The 20,331-nt window shown below is 42.1% G+C and overlaps 1 protein-coding gene across 11 annotated transcripts in view; it reads right to left on the reverse strand.

Moving 5' to 3' along the window:
- Positions 1-20,331, reverse strand: part of ablim1a (actin binding LIM protein 1a) — a 136,547-nt gene that overhangs the window by 39,213 nt on the left and 77,003 nt on the right. For all 11 annotated transcript variants that reach the window (XM_045700644.1, XM_045700647.1, XM_014154411.2 and 8 more), the window contains exons 3-6: positions 6,086-6,269; positions 4,647-4,759; positions 3,430-3,556; positions 3,029-3,122 (exon numbers count right to left, since the gene is read on the reverse strand). In XM_045700644.1, coding sequence (XP_045556600.1) covers positions 3,029-3,122; positions 3,430-3,556; positions 4,647-4,759; positions 6,086-6,269 — 518 coding nt within the window. The remainder of the gene's footprint in view (positions 1-3,028; positions 3,123-3,429; positions 3,557-4,646; positions 4,760-6,085; positions 6,270-20,331) is intronic.

Consider the following 20,331-nt stretch of genomic DNA (forward strand, 5'->3'; position numbering starts at 1 on the left):
TGCTTGCAGTTCCTATCGCTTCCACTATATGTCAACAGTCTTTAGAAATTGGTTGATGTTTTTCCTTTGAGAAATGAAGAAGTATGGCTGTTCAGAATGAGGGTCGAGTCTAGTGTCCTGTTGTGGTTGGGGCGCGCGACCTGAAAGCTCGCTCCACTTTGATTTCGTCCTGTATTGAACGCAGTTTATCCCGTCTTAAATTTTATAGATTATTTACGTTTAAAAATACCTAAAGTTGGATTAGGAAAGTTGTTTGAAATGTTTGGATCAAGTTTACAGGTAACTTATTAGATACTTTGTAGTCATGTTGCGCGAGTTGGAACCGGTGTATTTTCTCAATCAAACGCGCCAAATAAATGGACATTTTGGGGATATAACGACAGAATTTATCGAACAAAAGGACCATTTATGATGTTTATGGGACATATTGGAGTGCCAACAGAAGAAGATCTTCAAAGGTAAGGCATGAATTATATCATTATTTCTGACTCTCGTGTCTCTCTCATTCCCATGTCATTCCTTTACACCGACACTGCTCCACTGATGGCCGTCTTTACTTGTTCATCACGTTTAGCAACAACAGCCCAACAGAGAGAAGAAACATAGTGCACATCAAATGATGACATTGTGCAAATAACATGACTAAGTATGTGTAATCAACCCACATGCAGTTTTCTTAAGAACTGGAACATGCTGACTCACTAGTCCATCCAGGGCATGGTTTAGTGTAATGTCCAGTGTATGTGCATTTCTTCACAGGAGCAGTTAATTAAGAGGCATTTACATGACATTAATCTTGTCCACCAGACAGCTCTCTCTCTGTCGAACCGTCTGGTTTCACAGCGTCTCAGAATGGAGCTTGAATGGGAGACTATGGGAGGAGTGGCAAATACAGCCGCCGGTTTTAATTGGCTGATCTCTCAGTCCATCACCATCTAGCACAACCCTCATCATCTAGTGCCACCCTCCCCCCTACATTGTGGACTTCAAAGCACAAGCAGCACAATTGATCTTAGAAATAGTTTTCACGTATAAACTTTTCATTTGGGCTTCCCCAAAATAATATGGTTAAAGTGATAGAACATTTATTTTTATTTCCGATTTTTGGCTTTTTTAAATGTCCCATCTAATAAAACTGTCACAGGCTAGCTCACCCTTGGTTTCCACTAGCTTCCATAGCCACAAAGTCAGATTCAAAGTCAAAATTGGCTACAAAAATGTGCTTTTTGGTCTTAATTTAAGGTTACAGTTAGGCATAAGGTTAGCAGTGTGGTTAAGGTTAGGGTTAAGGTTAAGGTTAGGTTTAAAACAGATTTTAAGAAGATACATTTTAGAAATAGGCAGGTTTTATGGGCCTCATAGTCGTGTGATTCGCTCAGAATTTGAATTGAGTAGCATGTCACTCAGTAAATCCACACCCCTAAGTTCCAAACATTTCCACACTGTTGCAAGGCTCTATGCACCAGCAATGTGAGAGACGAGGTTAACATGATATACATATACAGTTAACTGATTAAATCTACCTTTGATTTACCCATTCATCCAGGCATACCACAAAGGGTTCACTGAAAGTCAACATGCTTTCAAATATAGGAGCTATCCTCCCTTTGTGCTAAAGTAAAGTTAACAGTATCCTCCCCTGATATTGCATAGGGGGCTACAGTACTTCGAAACTGTATAATGAGGTGCTTAGCATGCACAGCAAAATGTCACACAAAAGCTATTAGGAACAGGACACTGAACAGAAGAATGGAGAAGCAAACAGCCCTGACCAACCACCCATCCCACTCACCAGTACTCTAATAGACAAGTGCCAATTCACAGATATGGGGCTATGGCCTTGAAAATTAGGATTTTCATAGTTCATTTTCCTTGGCTATACCTGTAAGAGTTGGCTGGATCACACGCACATCTGAATAAGCTACAGTATAAAAAATGTCATTAGATACAAAGCCGGCGACTCTTTAACCATCCCTGTTGATCCAGGACCACCCTCCAGTCCAGACATACACACAAACTGCGCTAAACAAAACTATAGTGTCGATATGTGTCTACACAAAAACGATTCATCTTTAGCAGAATTGTGAAATGCTCTTAGGTAATCCAATGATACATCTTCTGAATACAGGACTACGCCAAATAGTCACTAACACGAATGAGTTCTGCTAAAGATTCATTGTTTTTGTGAGCACACACTCACAGACATTGACCACAGGCAATGGCCAAATCCATTGGGAATGAAACAAAGTAGCGATGGCTCCATTGCTGTCAGTGCATCCGGAGTAGAACAAAGCAGCATATCTGTCTGCCTCATTGTGTAACACAACTCATTCTGTTTGCCCCTCTCCTATCTGCTTCTGTCATTCCACCCTGCATTTCTCTGACTTTCTCTCTCTCCAGCAATATGTCCTTTCGCTCTCCCTGCCATAGTAGTGGCCAGCCTGTCTGCAGACAGAGATGCAATCCGACTATGAGTTATGGCAGGGGTTCCCACATTTTTTCACTCAGGCCTCCCTTCCAGCATTGGGAAACATCCTGCGACCCCCATGTATGCGCGCGGGCCACGCCTATTTCTATATGCACAAGCATTGTTCATAACACAAACTGTTCACACCCCTCTTGTTGGGGGAGTGAACATTTTGCAATTTAAAGCTAATTTCCTGGAATTCTACACATTTTATCATGTGGTGCAGAGAAAATGTTGAAGTTTTAAAGCTAATTTGTTACTCAAATATTACAACAAAATCTATGGGATAAAAAAACCTAACTCAAAAATATTAGCTGACATGGGCTAGTTGATCTGGACATTTCTGACAAGCTGTAAATAGCTCTCTAAGGTGTGCAATGACTGACATGACAAGATGAAAACTGATGATGCACTACCCACCTTGTGCATTCTACTATTACAACTTTCAAGAGTAAGTTGAACGCCGAACAGAGTTCGGCTCTCCCTATGTGTTAAACCAATCAGCCAATTGGTGACAGGCAGGGGGAGGAATGAATGTTAGGTGATTGGTGATTGGCTTACCTCCAGCACTTTGCCTGTGATAAACTGCTGGCAGGCTTCGCACTGGACCCCAAAATGGACCTGGTAGTCCTTCTCACAATAGGGTGTGCCATCCCTGTGCAGAGAGAGGATAACACAGACTGCATTAGAATAGGATAGAATAGAATTGTGTCTTTCACTGTGTCTGCAAGTATACCGTGTGTTTCACTATGTGTGTAATAGAACATAATAGAATCGAACAATGTCTTTCACTGTGTCTGCAAGTTTACTGTGTGTATGTTGTGTGCATTAGAATAGATTAGAATAAAATAAAATAGGGTAGAATAGAATAGCGTGTTTTACTTTGTCTGGAAGTATAATATGTGTGTATTTCACTATGTGTGTAAGCATGTCATGTGTATAATAGATTTTTTTAGACTTACTTGCTGATGTACTCCCCAGTGAGGACTTTTTGACATGCCTTACACTTGAAGCAGCCCAGGTGCCACTGTCTCTCCAGAGCTAAGAGAGCCTGACCATTCTTAATGTCTCTACCACAGCCCGTACAGCCTGTAAAACACACACACACACACACACACACACACACACACACACACACACACACACACACACACACACACACACACACACACACACACACACACACAGACTTAATAGCCATGGCTTATTAATGGCTGATTCAATCTTCCATTAAGGTATATTACATTGGTAACACTTTACTGTAGATGTCCTAATATATGCAATCATAAAGCCGTTATACCAGCTATATAATACATTATTACATTTGTCATAAGCTGTCAAAAGAAGTTTTAAATAGTTATGAGTTACAGCATTAGATGTTATATAAACGGTTATAAAGAGTGTTACAAATTATTGGTCATCCTGTTGTCATATGCTCTAATGTCAACTGTTAATAACAACTGCTATTACAGAGTCGGCATGACAAGGTATGCCATATGTTATTACATGCTACATAAGAGTCTACATACCAGATGTTATAACAGGGTGTTATGTCATTTACCCATCTCTGTGTCACATTATTCGATTGAATGGTATGTTGGGCGTCATAACCATGTCAATTGCCCTTACAGAGTGTGCACAGACACCTTAAGTAAAGTGACATTAATTTGAGGTGTTATACCACATCATGACTTAAGAGTATCACAAAACATTTCCAGTCAAAGGATCTCCAAGAAACATGGACAAAGGGGAGCACAGATGTTCTTAGGATTTTAGGACACATTAAAATACCGACAACATGCCAAAAAAACACAAACGAAAGAAATGGAAGCAAATAGAATTTTACAAACAAATCTACGTTGCTGGGGCACAACAGGATTTGTAAAATGATTGCGAAAGTATTGCTGAGCTAGGATGGTCCCAGGTTTGGATATACAGCACAAACAGATCTAGGACCAGGCTATGTCTAAGCTGCAGTTGAATAATTGCTGCGCTTATTACTGAGTACTGTATATTGGTTACTAGTAGTTTACAGAGTTCTGGTGTTTATCACTAACAATGGGTTACACACATCATATGAACTCAAATAAATTGGTTGGACATTTTTGTCTGAGTGTTAGTTCAATGTAACTAAGCCATTCACAGTACTGTAATGATAGTGGAGATAGAGGCTACTCACAGTTGGAATCGATGATGTCCTTGCCGGGTCCTGGGGATGTGGGCTGGACACAGTACTGACACAGACAGTCTTTGCCATTGAAGGTGACCCTATCCCCAGCAGGAAACGGTCGTCTGTGGGAGAGACAGACAGATACATGGACTAATGGTCAGACACCAAACCGATACAGATGGATAGTGTAGCAGGGGTCACATTAGGGTATGTCTGGCTGAGAATATTCAGTGTATTGAATAACAGTCTATTATTTTATTTTTATTTAGCTAGGCAAGTCAGTTAAGAACAAATTCTTATTTTCAATGATGGCCTAGGAACAGTGCCTAGGAACAGTGCCCCTGCCTTCGTCAGGGGCAGAACGACAGATTTTTACCTTATCAGCTCGGGGATTCGATCTAGCAACCTTTTGGTTACTAGATCAACACTCTAACCGCTAGGTTACCTGCCGCCCCGTATGATGACGTGAATGTGTTTCAGCATTGTTGGAGTGACCCTTTTCAAGACCAAAGCAATCGATGTAGATAAGAAGATGCAGTCAGGTTGATAAGAAGAGTACAATAAGGTGAACAATAAGAGTAATGAGATAGATAATGAGTAATGCTTCTAGCTCTTGACCAGGGCTCCTTTGAAAAAGAGTTTCCTATCTCAATAGTACTCTCCTGAGTAACTAACATGCTGACTAGACCGAACACGCACGTGCATCCTCGTGTGCCATCGCACGCATGTTGATTTTGTCCATCCATACCAGACACGATCAGGACGCGCAGGTTGAAATATCAAAACGAACTCTATTAATTTATTAATTTGAGGACTTTATTAATTTGAGGAGAGTTTGAAACGCATGAACAAATCATGGCCATTTAGCTAGCTAGTTTGCTGTTGCTAGCTAGTTTGTCCTGATATATAAACATTGGGTTGTTATTTTACCTGAAATGCACAAGGTCCTCTACTCCGACAATTAATCCACAGATAAAAGGGTAAACCTAGTTACTTTCCTAGTAATCTCTCCTCCTTCAGTCTTCTGCTTCTTTTTTCTTCTTCTTCTTCTTCTTCTTCTTTGGACTTTATATGGTGGTTGGCATCCAACTTTAAGGTGCATTACCACCACCAACTGGCCTGGAGTGGGAACCTCAGTTCATCTTTCAATCACCCACGTGGGAATATGCTCCTAAAAACCAATGAGGAGATGGGAGAGGCGGGACTTGCAGCTCTTCAAGCATCAAAAATTTAACAAAGTTCTATTTTAGCACCTGGCTACGCAGGCGCTCGTTGACACACTTTAGCAGTTTGGATTAAATGATTGAATAACATGTGGAAATTTATTCTGCAATGCTCACACACATAACGCAAGCAGTATGGTCAGCATGTAAGCGATACATACAATTCCAAAATAGGAGTATGCACTTCAAAATAAGAGTCTGTAGGTTTCGGGTGGGGGTTCTTACTTGCAGATGGTGCAGACGAAGCAGGCAGGGTGGTAGGTCTTGCCCAGAGCTGTGACCACCTCTCCCTCCACAAAGTCCCCACAGCCATTGCAGCGCGTCCCGTGCATTCGCTGGTAGTCCAGGGTACACAGGTAGTCTCCATTCTTCATGAAGAAGCCTCCCTGAGCCAGGTCACAGCCACACACTGCAGGGACGCAACAGCAGTCAGTAAGTCATGCTATTCTCTACCCTCCTTCCATGCATCCATCCATCCAACATCCATCCATCCATCCATCCATCGACCTATCCATTCATCGACCCATCCATCCATCCATTTGTGGGTTTTCCATGTGGATGTGTAGAAATGTGTGTTTGTATGTCCATTAGGCTGTCACTCTGACAAAGGGTATGATAAAATAAAATAAAGTCAAATGCCAATGCCTCTGTGGATATGTAAGGTGAATTATTTATTGTGTTTCCAGAGACAAGAACAATATCTTCCACCTTCAATTATAAAGAAATGGAATATAAATGAATTATTAAGAAGGCCACTCCTTGGGTCTTCCCATATTGGATTGCTACCAATGCTCTATTTTGCACTTGTAAATAATGAACAGCGAGCTCCAAATGTATTGGGAAAGTACAAATGTGTTGTTGTATTGGCTCTGTACTCCAACACTTTGGATTTAAAATGATACAATGACTATGAGGTTAAAGTGCAGATTGTCAGCTAATTTAGGGGTATTTTTATCCATATAGGGTGAACTGTTAGGAAATTACAGCACCTTTTGTTCGTAGTCCCCCCATTTAAGGGGACCAAAAGTATTGGGACAAATTCACCTACAGTGGCAAGAAAAAGTATGTCAAACCTTTGGAATTATCTGGATTTCTGCATAAATTGGTCATGGAATTAGATCTGATCTTCATCTAAGTCACAACAACAGACATACCCAGTCTGCTTAAACTAATAACACACAAATGTATGTATTTTTCTTGCCTATACTGAATACATCCTTTAAACATTCACAGTGTAGGTTGGGAAAAGTATGTGAACCCCTAGGCTAATGACTTCTCCAAAAGCTAATTGATTGGAGTCAGGAGTCAGCTAACCTAGAGTACAATCATTGAGACGAGATTAGAGATTTTGGTTAGAGCTGCCCTGCACTATAGAAAACACTCATACAAATGTGAGTTGGCTATTCACAAGAAGAATTGCCTGATGTGAACAATGTCTCAAACAAAAGAGATCTCAGAAACCCAAGATTAAGAATTGTTGACTTGCATAAAGCTGGAAAGGGTTACATAAGTATCTCTAAAAGCATTGATGTTCATCAGTCCACGGTAAGACAAATTGTCTATAAATGGATGAAATTTCAGCACTGTTGCTACTCTCCCTAGGAGTGGCCATCCTGCAAAGATGACTGCAAGAGCACAGCGCAGAATGCTCAATGACAGTAAGAAGAATCATAGAGTGTCAGGTAAAGACTTACAGAAATCTCTGGAACATGCTAACATCTCTGTTGACGAGTCTATGATACATAAAACACTAAACAAGAATGGTGTTCATGGGGCGACACCATGGAATAAGCCAAAAAAAAACATTGCTGCACGTCTGAAGTTCGCAAAAGAGCATCTGGAGGTTTCACAGCGCTACTGGCAAAATATGCTGTGGACAGATGAAAGTAAAGTTGAGTTGTTTGGAAGGAACACACAACACTATGTGTGGAGAAAAAAAGGCACAGCACACCAACATGAAAACCTCAGTATGGTGAAGGGAGCGTCATGCTTTACAGCTGCTTTTCTGCCTCAGGACCTGGACAGCTTGCAATCATCAACGGAAAAATGTTCCCAAGTTTATCAAGACATTTTGCAGGAGAATGTAAGGCTATCTGTCCACCAATTGAAGCTCAACAGAAGTTGGGTGATGCAACAGGACAATGACCCAAAACAGAAGTAAATCAACAACAGAATGGCTTCAACAGAAGAAAATACGCCTTCTGGAATGGCCCAGTAAGTCCTGACTTCAACCCGATTGAGATGCTGTGGCATGCCCTTAAGAGAGACGATTCACACCAGGCATCCCAAGAATATAGCTGAACTGAAACAGTTTTGTAAAGAGGAATGGTTGGTCCAAAATTCCTCTTGACCGTTGTGCAGGTCTAATCCGCATCTACAGAAAATGTTTGGTTGAGGTTATTGCTGCCAAAGTAGGGTCAGCCAGTTATTAAAACTAAGGGTTTACATACTTTTCCCACCCTGCACTGTGAATGTTTACATGGTGTGTTCAATAAAGACATGAAAACGTATAATTGTTGTGTGTTATTAGTTTAATCAGACTGTGTTTGTCTATTGTTGTGACCTAGATGAAGAGCAGATCAAATTGTATGACCAATTTATGCAGAAGTCCAGGTAATTCCAAAGGGTTCACATACTTTTTCTTGCAACTGTATATGTGTATTTTAAAGTAGTCAAAAGTTTAGTATTTGTTTCCATATTCCTAGCGCGCAATGATTACATCAAGCTTGATTACATCAACAAGCAACAAACCTGTTGGATGCTTTTGCTGTTTGTTTTGGTTGTTTTGTGTTTCAGATTATTTTGTGCCCAATAGAAATTCATCATATATAATGTATTGGGACATTATGGAGCGACTTTAATTGTAAATAAGAATATAATATGTTTCTTAACACTTCTACATTAATGTGGATGCTACCATGACAGTCCTGAATGAATCTAGAATAGTGATGAGTGAGAAATATTATACCCCCCGAAAATGCTAACCTCCACTGTTATTGTAATGGTGAGAGGTTAGCATGTCTTGGAGGTATGATATGTGTGCGTCTGTGACTTTCTCACTCATCATTATTCACGATTAGGCCTACCGTATCGGCATAGGTTTGATTTACGGCCCATGCCAATCTGGCACAAATAACTTACACATTTCAAATATGGTCAGTCCATGGATTTTTACCCTCGATCTTTACAAAAAATTACCAAATTAGACACATTTTCATTACATAAATCGGAAAAAAAAATAACAGTAGGCTACACCATAATTTGTTTCCATTCACACAAAATGTTGGGTACATTGCCACAGTAGATTTGCCATGATAAACGAGGAAATACTTTATTTCTATTGTACGGATGTCAAATAGATAAATTGCTCTTAGTCTGTTCAAAAAGGACTAAGTTGTTCCAATGACAATACAATGTTTGGAATGGGTGGCCATTAATAAACTGGTCCTGAACATCTCTAAAACTAAGAGCATTGTATTTGGTATAAATCATTCCTTAAATTCTACACCTCAGCTGAATCTGTTAATGAATGGTGTGGCTGTTGAACAAGTTGAGGAGACTAAATTACTTGGCGTTACCTTAGATTGTAAACTGTCATGGTCAAAACATAGATATATGGTTGAAAAAAAAATTTGATAAAAAAAATAGATGAAATGGTTGTAAAGATGGGGAGAGGTCTGTCCGTAATAAAGAGATGCTCTGCTTTTTTGACACCACACTCCAAAAAGCAAGTTCTGCAGGCTCTAGTTTTGTCTAATCTTGATTATTGTCCAGTCGTGTGGTCCAGTGCTGCAAGAAAAGATCTAGTTAAGATGCAGCTGGCCCAGAACAGAGCGGCACATTTTTCATTGTAATCAGAGCCCTAATATTAATACGATGCATGCCAGTCTCTCTTGGATAAGAGTTGAGGACTGACTGCATCACTTCATCTTTTTATAAGAAACATTCATCTGTTGAAAATCCCAAATAGTTTCATAGTCAACTTACACAGAGTTCTGACACACACACTTACCCCACCAGTCCCCAAATCCAGAACAAATTCAAGAAAGCGTACAGTATTATATAGAGCTCTTATTGCATGGAACTTCCTTCCTTCTCATATTGCTCAAATTACCAGCAAACCTGGTTTCAAAAAACAGATGAAGCAACACCTCACGAACAACGCCTCTCCCCTATTTGACCTAGATATAGTAGTTTGTGAGCATTCATTGATATGTAGATATGTATGTATTTCTGTCCTTGAGTTGTTCTTGTCTACTGATGTTCTGTATTATGTCATGTTTCATGTTTTGTGTGGACCCCAGGAAGAGTAGCTGCTGCTTTTGCAACAGCTAATGGGGATCCTAATAAAATACCAAATACCACATACCAAACACAGGAAATATCACAGAGGATTCAGTAAAACCACGCACACATGTTTAGCATAATACATTTTTCTGACTAATGTGCATGTTGCAACAACAATGCAAATTAAGTTAAAGGGGGCATCCCAAATTGTAACCTATTCCCTATATAGTGAACTCCTTTTAACCAGGGAGCATAGGGCTCTGATCAACAGTAGTGCACTGTATAGGGAATACGGTACCATTTGGGATGCAGCCAAAGAAAACAGAATCAACAATTTGAAAGTTGCTTTTATACTTTTTAAGAGGATAGCGCTAATGTATGCTTTAATAACTGCCAGCCCACACACACACACACACATGCATGCACACACCCCCACCACACAGTGCCTGTAAGGACAGTGGCACCAACAAAACTTGACATAGACAGATTTAGGGCTTTATCTCGGTGTGTGAGGCAACTGTACTTTGATTTGAGGAGGGGGTGAGCAACGCCAAATCTTAAACAGTCGCCCCGTCAGAGATTAGCTTTAACAACCTCAACAGTAGAGGTTCAGCCAACACAGAATATCTGAAATAAGATACACTATATATACAAAATATGTGGACACCCCTTCAAATTTGTCGATTCGGCTATTTCAGCCACACCTGACAGATGTATAAAATTTGAGCACACAGCCATGCACACTTCACTGGCCTGCACAGAGCCCTGACCTCAGACCAATCGAACACTTTTGGGATGAATTGGAACGCCGACTGCCAGCCAGGCCTAATTGCCCAACATCAGTGCCTAACCTCACTAATGCTCTCGTGGCTTAGTGGAAGCAAGTCGACACAGCAATGTTTTTGTCTACCACAAAAGTGGAGAGGTGGGCATTTCTCTCTGTATTTCTCTCTTTATTATAGAAGAGTGTCATTTCTGGTCACAACTTGCAGACTTGTTTACGTGCTGCTGTGCCTTTTCCTTGCTAACCTTACTTTGCTACCTGACAACTTTACGGTTTTTACTTTTTTTTAAATTACCGTTTGTATTTTTTGTTTATCCCTCACTCAACATTTTTTCATTTAACTTTTTCACTCCGGACGCTTTATCTGGACGTGGTTCGTCAGGACCTCCACCAGCCGAAGCTAAGTAGTAACATTAACATGATGCCTTCTAATTGCAGTCGCTGTACTTATAATATACAGGATAACGATCACCTTACGGCGAGGTTAGCTGTGCTGCAAGCCCAGCTTCAGACGCAATCGTTAGGCAAGGGTAATTTCACTGTAGGAAAGGATGAAACAGCGTCTGTGCCACCAGTAAGTACAGATAGTAGTGTAAATCCCCTCGCACGGTCCCCGCAGCCGGACAACTTTCTCATGGCTTCTTGAGGGAAATGCTGTAGGAATGCTCAACCGGTGTCGCTCATTCAGCCGACAGAAACTTTCAACCAGTTCTCCCCATTAAGAAGCGAGTCGGAGTCAGAGGCCGAGCCTTCTCTGGTCTCTACTCCTCCCGTTACGAGGTCTGAGACACCGAAGCCTCCCACCATTAGCTCTGACAAATTGAAAACCCTAGTCATTGGCGACTCCATTACCCGCAGTATTAGACTTAAAACGAATCATCCAGCGATCATACACTGTTTACCAGGGGGCAGGGCTACCGACGTTAAGGCTAATCTGAAGATGGTGCTGGCTAATGCTAAAACTGGCGAGTGTAAAGAGTATAGGGATATTGTTATCCACGTCGGTAACAACGATGTTAAGATGAAACAGTCAGAGGTCACCAAGCGCAACATAGCTTCAGCGTGTAAATCAGCTAGAAAGATGTGTCGCATCGAGTAATTGTCTCTGGCCCCCTCCCAGTTAGAGGGAGTGATGAGCTCTACAGCAGAGTCTCACAACTCAATCGCTGGTTGAAAACTGTTTTCTGCCCCTCCCAAAATATAGAATTTGTAGATAATTGGCCCTCTTTCTGGGACTCACACACAAACAGGACCAAGCCTGGCCTGTTGAGGAGTGACGGACTCCATCCAAGCTGGAGGGGTGCTCTCATCTTATCTACGAACATAGACAGGGCTCTAACTCCCCTAGCTCCACAATGAAATAGTGTGCAGGCCAGGCAGCAGGCTGTTAGCCAGCCTGCCAGCTTAGTGGAGTCTGCCACTAGCACAGTCAGTGTAGTCAGCTCAGCTATCCCCATTGAGACCATGTCTGTGCCTCGACCTAGGTTGGGCAAACTAAACATAGCGGTGTTCGCCTTAGCAATCTCACTAGAATAAAGGACTCCTCCATTCCTGCCATCATTGAAAGAGATTGTGATACCTCACAACTCAAAATAGGGCTACTTAATGTTAGATCCCTCACGTCCAAGGGAGTCAATGAACTAATCACTGATCATAATCTTGATGTGATTGGCCTGACTGGAACATGGCTTAAGCCTGATGAATTTACTGTGTTAAATGAGGCCTCACCTTCTGGTTACACTAGTGACCATATCCCCCGCGCATCCTGCAAAGGCAGAGATGTTGCTAACATTTACGATAGCACATTTTAATTTACCCAAATAAACTATTTTTTTCGTCTTTTGAGCTTCTAGTCATGAAATCTATGCAGCCTACTCAATCACTTTTTATAGCTACTGTTTACAGGCCTCCTGGGCCATATATAGCACTCCTCACTGAGTTCCCTGAATTCCTATCGGACCTTGTAGTCATAGCAGATAATATTCAAATTTTTGGTGACCTTAATATTCACATGGAAAAGTCCACAGATCCACTCCAAAAGGCTTTCGGAGCCATCATCGACTCAGTGGGTTTTGTCCAACATGTCTCCAGACCTACTCACTGCCACAGTCATACTCTGGACCTAGTTTTTTCCCATGGAATAAATGTTGTGGATCTTAATGTTTTTCCTCATAATCCTGGACTATCGGACCACCATTTTATTACGTTTGCAATTGCAAAAAATAAACTGCTCAGACCCCAACCAAGGAGCATCAAAAGTCGTGCTATAAATTCTCAGACAACCCAAAAATTCCTTGATGCCCTTCCAGACTCCTTCTGCCTACCCAAGGACGTCAAAGGACAAAAATCAGTTAATCACCTAACTGAGGAACTCAATGTAACCCAAAAAACATTTGTTGTAAGAAACTAGCTCCCTGGAATACAGAAAATACCCGAGCTCTGAAGCAAGCTTCCAGAAAATTGGAACGGAAATGGCGCCACACCAAACTGGAAGTCTTCCGACTAGCTTGGAATGACAGTACTGTGCAGTATCGAAGAGCCCTCACTGCTGCTCGATCATCCTATTTTTCCAACTTAATTGAGGAAAATAAGAACAATCCCCCCAAAAAATTGATACTGTCGCAAAGCTAACTAAAAAGCAGCATTTCCCAAGAGAGGATGGCTTTCACTTCAGCAGTAATAAATTCATGAACTTCTTTGAGGAAAAGATCATGATCATTAGAAAGCAAATTACGGACTACTCTTTAAATCTGCGTATTCCTCCAAATGCTCAGTTGTCCTGAGTCTGCACAACTCTGCCAGGATCTAGGATCAAGGGAGACACTCAAGTGTTTTAGTACTATATCTCTTGACACATTGATGAAAATAATCATGGCCTTTAAACCTTCAAGCTGCATACTGAACCCTATTCCAACTAAACTACTGAAAGAGCTGCTTCCTGTGCTTGGCCCTCCTATGTTTAACATAATAAATGGCTCTCTATCCACCGGATGTGTACTAAACTCACTAAAAGTGGCAGTAATAGCCATCGCCGCTCCATTTTTCATTGTTCCATTTGTTTTGTCTTGTTCCCTCGCACACCTGGTTTACATTCCCTAATCACACTGCATATATATATATTCCTCTGTTCCCCCCATGTCTTTGTGTGGAATTGTTCTTTGTTACGTGTTTTTGTGTGACGTGCCAGGCTGGTTTTTCCAGGTACCATGTTCACCCGTAGTATGTTTATATTGTTAAAAGATTTTGCTTCATTGTGACTTTGTTGCGCTTTACACTTTCGCTTTTGGCTGGAGGTTTGTTTGACGCAGTTGTGTCCTACGGTTGTTTGCTTCTGCCTAATAAAGTGTGCGCCTGATCACAACTCTCTGCTCTCCTGCACCTGACTTCTGCACCAGTAGCGCACAACCGTGACACCATCATAGCACTGAGACTGCACTTGTGAAGGTGGTAAATTACCTCTTAATGGCGTCAGACCGAGGCTCTGCATCTGTCCTCGTGCTCCTAGACCTTGGTGCTGCTTTTGATACCATCGATCACCACATTCTTTTGGAGAAATTGGAAACCCAAATTGGTCTACACGGACAAGTTCTGGCCTGGTTTAGATCTTATCTGTCGGAAAGATATGTTTGTCTCTGTGGAGGGTTTGTCCTCTGACAAATCAACTGTCAATTTCGGTGTTCCTCAAGGTTCTGTTTTAGGACCACTATTGTTTTCACTATATATTTTACCTTTTGGGGATGTCATTCGAAAACATAATGTTAACTTTCACTGCTATGCGGATGACACACAGCTGTACATTTCGATGAAACATGGTGAAGCCCCAAAATTGCCCTCGCTGGAAGCCTTTGTTTCAGACATAAGGAAGTGGATGGCTGCAAACGTTCTACTTTTAAACTCAGACAAAACAGAGATGCTTGTTCTAGGTCCCAAGAAACAAAGAGATCTTCTGTTGAATCTGACAATTAATCTTGACGGTTGTACAGTCCTCTCAAATAAAACTGTGAAGGACCTCGGCGTTACTCTGGACCCTGATCTCTCTTTTGACGAACATATCAAGACTGTTTCAAGGACAGCTTTTTTACATCTACGTAACATTGCAAAAATCAGAAATGTTCTGCCTAAAAATGATGCAGAAAAATTAATCCATGCTGTTGTCACTTCTAGGTTAGACTACTGCAATGCTCTACTTTCCGGCTAACCGGATAAAGCACTAAATAAACTTCAGTTAGTGCTAAATACGGCTGCTAGAATCCTGACTAGAACCAAAAAAATGTAGAACCCAAAATATTTAGAACCAAAAAAATGTCTTCCTGTTAAGGAAAGGGCTGATTTCAAGGTTTTACTGCTAACCTACAAAGCATTACATGGGCTTGCTCCTACCTATCTTTCCGATTTGGTCCTGCTGTACGCTACGGTCACAAGACGCAGGCCTCCTAATTGTCCCTAGAATTTCTAAGCAAACAGCTGGAGGCAGGGCTTTCTCCTATAGAGCTAAATTTTTATGGAATGGTCTGCCTACCCATGTGAGAGATGCAGACTCGGTCTTTATTGAAGACTCATCTCTTTAGTAGGTCCTATGATTGAGTGTAGTCTGGCCCAGGAGTGTGAAGGTGAACGGAAAGGTACTGGAGCAACGAACCACCCTTGCTGTCTCTGCCTGGCCGGTTCCCCTCTCTCCACTGGGATTCTCTGCCTCTAACTCTATTACAGGGGCTGAGTCACTGGCTTACTGGTGCTCTTCCATGCCGTCCCTTGGAGGGGTGCGTCACTTGAGTGGGTTGAGTCCACTGACGTGGTTTTCCTGTCTGGATTGGCGCCCCCTTTGGGTTGTGCCGTGGCGGAGATCTTTGTGGGCTATACTCGGCCTTGTCTCAGGATGGTAAGTTGGTGGTTGAAGATATCCCTCTAGTGGTGTGGGGGCTGTGCTTGGCAAAGTGGGTGGAGTTATATCCTCCCTGTTTGGCCCTGTCTAGGGGTATGATCGGATGGGGCCACAGTGTCTCCTGACCCCTCCTGTCTCAGCCTCCAGTATTTATGCTGCAGTAGTTTATGTGTCGAGGGGCTAGGGTCAGACTGTTATATCTGGAGTATTTCTCCTGTCTTATCCGGTGTCCTGTGTGAATTTAAGTATGCTCTCTCTAATTCTCCCTTTCTCTCTCTCGGAGGACCTGAGCCCTAGGACCATGCCTCAGGACTTCCTGGCATGATGACTCCTTGCTGTCCCCAGTCCACCTGGCCTTGCTGCTGCTCCAGTTTCAACTGTTCTGCCTGCGGCTATGGAACCCTGACCTGTTCACCGGACGTGCTACCTGTCCCAGACCTGCTGTTTTCAACTCTCTAGAGACAGCAGGAGCGGTAGAGATACTCTCAATGATCAGCTATGAAAAGCCAACTGACATTTACTCCTGAGGTGCTGACCTGTTGCACCCTCAACAACAACTGTGATTATTATTATTTGACCATGCTGGTCATTTATGAACATTTGAACATCTTGGCCATGTTCTGTTATAATCTCCACCCGGCACAGCCAGAAGAGGACTGGCCACCCCTCATAGCCTGGTTCCTCTCTAGGTTTCTTCCTAGATTTTGGCCTTTCTAGGGAGTTTTTCCTAGACACCGTGCTTCTACACCTGCATTGCTTGCTGTTTGGGGCTTTAGGCTGGGTTTCTGTACAGCACTTTGAGATATCAGCTGATGTAAGAAGGATTTGATTTGATTTGATTCCAACATCTAGTGGAAAGCCTTCCCACAAGAGTGGAGTCTGTTATAGTTGAGGGACCAACTATTGGGGGACCAACTCCATATTAATACCCATGATTTTGGAATGAGATGTACGAGCAGGTGTCCACATACTTTTGTTAATGTAGTGTAACTCCAAATGAACGGATTTACTGTAACCACTGCCAGTTCATACTGTTGAAATGATATTATAGCTATGTGACTCTGAATGCCACAGTACTTGTCTTCAAGTAGGATCTGATGACCTGGATAGCTAACTAGCTAACTGACTAATTGTTATTCTCGCTTGCTGGATTCAGTGTACACCACCCCCAGTCTGAGATGATACAGCAGCTGTGGGGAAATATTAACTAATTGGCTGTTCAATCTGTTTATTGTCATATTCACATCAAGGCACTTGTCACTCTGACACAACAGGAGATAAACAGGCCACACACTGTAGTCCTCTGGGCCTTGGGTGAATAAACAAGCAGAGACTGTGATTCATTGGGACCAGGCTTTACTTGACGTGCACTAGCTTGGCTCACACTTGGGGCTATAATCAGTGACCTAGCTACCAGCGACATTTTCAATGGAAGGAGGAGACATGAGGACACAGCAACTTAAGTTGGTGATGAGAGAGCTAGCAATCAGAATTGAAAATCAAAGCAAATAAAATCTAATTATATTGGTCACATACACATGGTTAGCAGATGTTAATGCGAGTGTAGCGAAATGCTTGTGCTTCTACTTCCGACCTTGCAGTAATATCTAACAAGTAATCTAACAATTTCACAACAACTACCTTATACACAAACGTGTAAAGGAATGAATAAGAATATGTACATATAAATATATAGATGAGCGATGGCTGAACGGCATAGGCAAGATGCAGTAGATGGTATAGAGTGCAGTATATACATACGTATGAGATGAGTAATGTAGGGTATGTAAACATTCTATAAAGTGGCATTGTTTAAAATGACTAGCGATACATTTATAACATCCAATTGTCAATTATTCAAGTGGCTAGAGATTTGAGTCAGTATGTTGGCAGCAGCCACTCAATGTTAGTGATGGCTGTTTAACAGTCTGATGGCCTTGAGATAGAAGCTGTTTTTCAGTCTCTCGGTCCCTGCTTTGATGCACCTGTACTGACCTCGCCTTCTGGATGATAGCAGGGAGAACAGGCAGTGGCTCGGGTGGTTGTTGTCCTTGATTATCTTTTTGGCCTTCCTGTGACATCAGGTGGTGTAGGTATCCTGGAGGGCAGGTAGTTTGCCCCCGGTGATGCGTTGTGCAGACCTCACTACCCTTCTGGAGGGCTTTACGGTTGTGGGCGGAGTAGTTGCAGTACCAGGCGGTGATACAGCCCGACAGGATGCTCTCAATTGTGCAACTGTAAAAGTTTGAGTGTGTTTTCGGTGACAAGCCAAATTTCTTCAGCCTCCTGAGGTTGAAGAGGCAAAGTTGCACCTTCTTCACAATGCTGTCTGTGTGGGTGGACCATTTCAGTTTGCCCGTGGTGTGTACGCCGAGGAACTTAAAACTTTCCACCTCCTCCACCACTGTCCCGTCGATGTGGATTAGGGGGTGCTCCCTCTGCTGTTTCCAGTTGCACAGGGCGGGGTCGAGACCCAGGGTCTCGAACTTAATGACGAGTTTGGAGGGTACAATGGTGCTAATGCTGAGCTGTAATCGATGAACAGCATTCTTACAAACAGTTGAAGTCGGAAGTTTACATACACTTAGGTTGGAGTCATTAAAACTCGTTTTTCAACCAATCCACAAATTTCTTGTGAACAAACTATAGTTTTGGCAAGTCAGTTAGGACATCTACTTCGCCCATGACACAAGTAATTTTTCCAACAATTGTTTACAGACAGATTATTTCATTTATAATTCACTGTATCACAATTCCAGTGGGTCAGAAGTTTACATACACTAAGTTGACTGTGCCTTTAAACAGCTTGGAAAATTCCAGAAAATGATGTTATGGCTTTAGAAGCTTCTGATAGGCTAATTGACATAATTTGAGTCAATTGGAGGTGTACCTGTGGATGTATATCCAGGCCTACCTTCAAACTCAGTGCCTCTATTCTTGACATCATGGGAAAATCATAGAAATCAGCCAAGACCTCAGAAAAACAATTGTAGACCTCCACAAGTCTGGTTCATCCTTGGGAGCAATTTCCAAATGCCTGAAGGTACCACGTTCATCTGTACTAACAATAGTACGCAAGTATAAACACCATGGGACCATGCAGCCGTCATACCGCTCAGGAAGGAGATGCGTTCTGTCACCTAGAGATGAATGTAAAAAAAAGAAAAGGTGCAAAAATGTCAAATCAATCCCAGAACAACAGCAAAGGACAGCAAAGGACCTTGTGAAGATGCTGGAGGAAACAGGTACAAAAGCATTTATATCCACAGTAAAACAAGTCCTATATCGACATACCCTGAAATGACGCTCAGCAAGGAGGAAGCCCCTGCTCCAAAACTGCCATAAAAAAGCCAGACTATGGTTTGCAACTGCACATGGGGACAAAGATTGTACTTTCTGGAGAAATGTCCTCTGGTCTGATGAAACAAAAATAGAACTGTTTGGCCATAATGACCATCATTATGTTTGGGGTGAAAAGGGGGATGCTTGCATGCCGAACAACACCATCACAACCGTGAAGCACGGTGGTGCATGTTGTGGGGGTGCTTTGCTGCAGGAGGGACGGGTGCACTTCACAAAATAGATGGCATCATGAGGGAGGAAAATGATGTGGATATATTGAAGCAACATCTCAAGACATCAGTCAGGAAGTTAAAGCTTGGTTGCAAATGGGTCTTCCAAATGGACAATGACCCCAAGCTTACTTCCAAAGTTGTGGGAACATGGCTTAAGGACAACAAAGTCAAGGTATTGGAGTTTGCCATCACAAAGCCCTGACCTCAATCCTATAGAAAATGTGTGCGCAGAACTGAAAAAGCGTGTGCGAGCAAGGAGGCCTACAAACCTGACTCAGTTACATCAGCTCTGTCAGGAGGAATGAACCAAAATTCACCCAATTTATTGTGGGAAGCTTGTGGAAGGCTACCTGAAACATTTGACCCAAGTTAAACAATTTAAAGGCAATGCTACCAAATACTAATTGAGTGTATGTAAACTTCTGACCAACAGGGAATGTGATGAAAGGAATGAAAGCTGAAATAAATCATTCTACTATCTCTACTATTATTCTGACATTTCACATTTTTTAAATGAAGTGGTGATCTTAACTGACCTAAGACAGGGAATAATTTTTTACCAGGATTAAGTGTCAGGCATTGTGAAAAACTGAGTTTAATATATTTGGCTAAGGTGTATGTAAACTTCCGACCAACTGTAGGTTTTCCTCTTATCCAGATGGGTTAGGGCAGTGTGCAGTGTGATTGCAATTGTGTTGTCTGTGGACCTGTTGGGACAGAAAGCAAATAGGAGGGGGTCTAGTGTTTCAGGTAGGGTGGAGGTGATATGATCCTTGACTAGTCTCTCAAAGCACATCATGATGATGGAAGTGAATGCTACGGGGCGATAGTCATTTAGCTCAGTTAGCTTTCTTGGGAACTGGAACAATGGTGGCCCTCTTGAAGCATGTTGGAACAGCAGACTGGGATAGGGAGTGATTGAATATGTCCGTAAACTTCCGAC

The sequence above is a fragment of the Salmo salar genome, chromosome ssa18 (genome assembly GCF_905237065.1).
Source record: "Salmo salar chromosome ssa18, Ssal_v3.1, whole genome shotgun sequence".
NCBI lineage: Eukaryota > Metazoa > Chordata > Actinopteri > Salmoniformes > Salmonidae > Salmo > Salmo salar.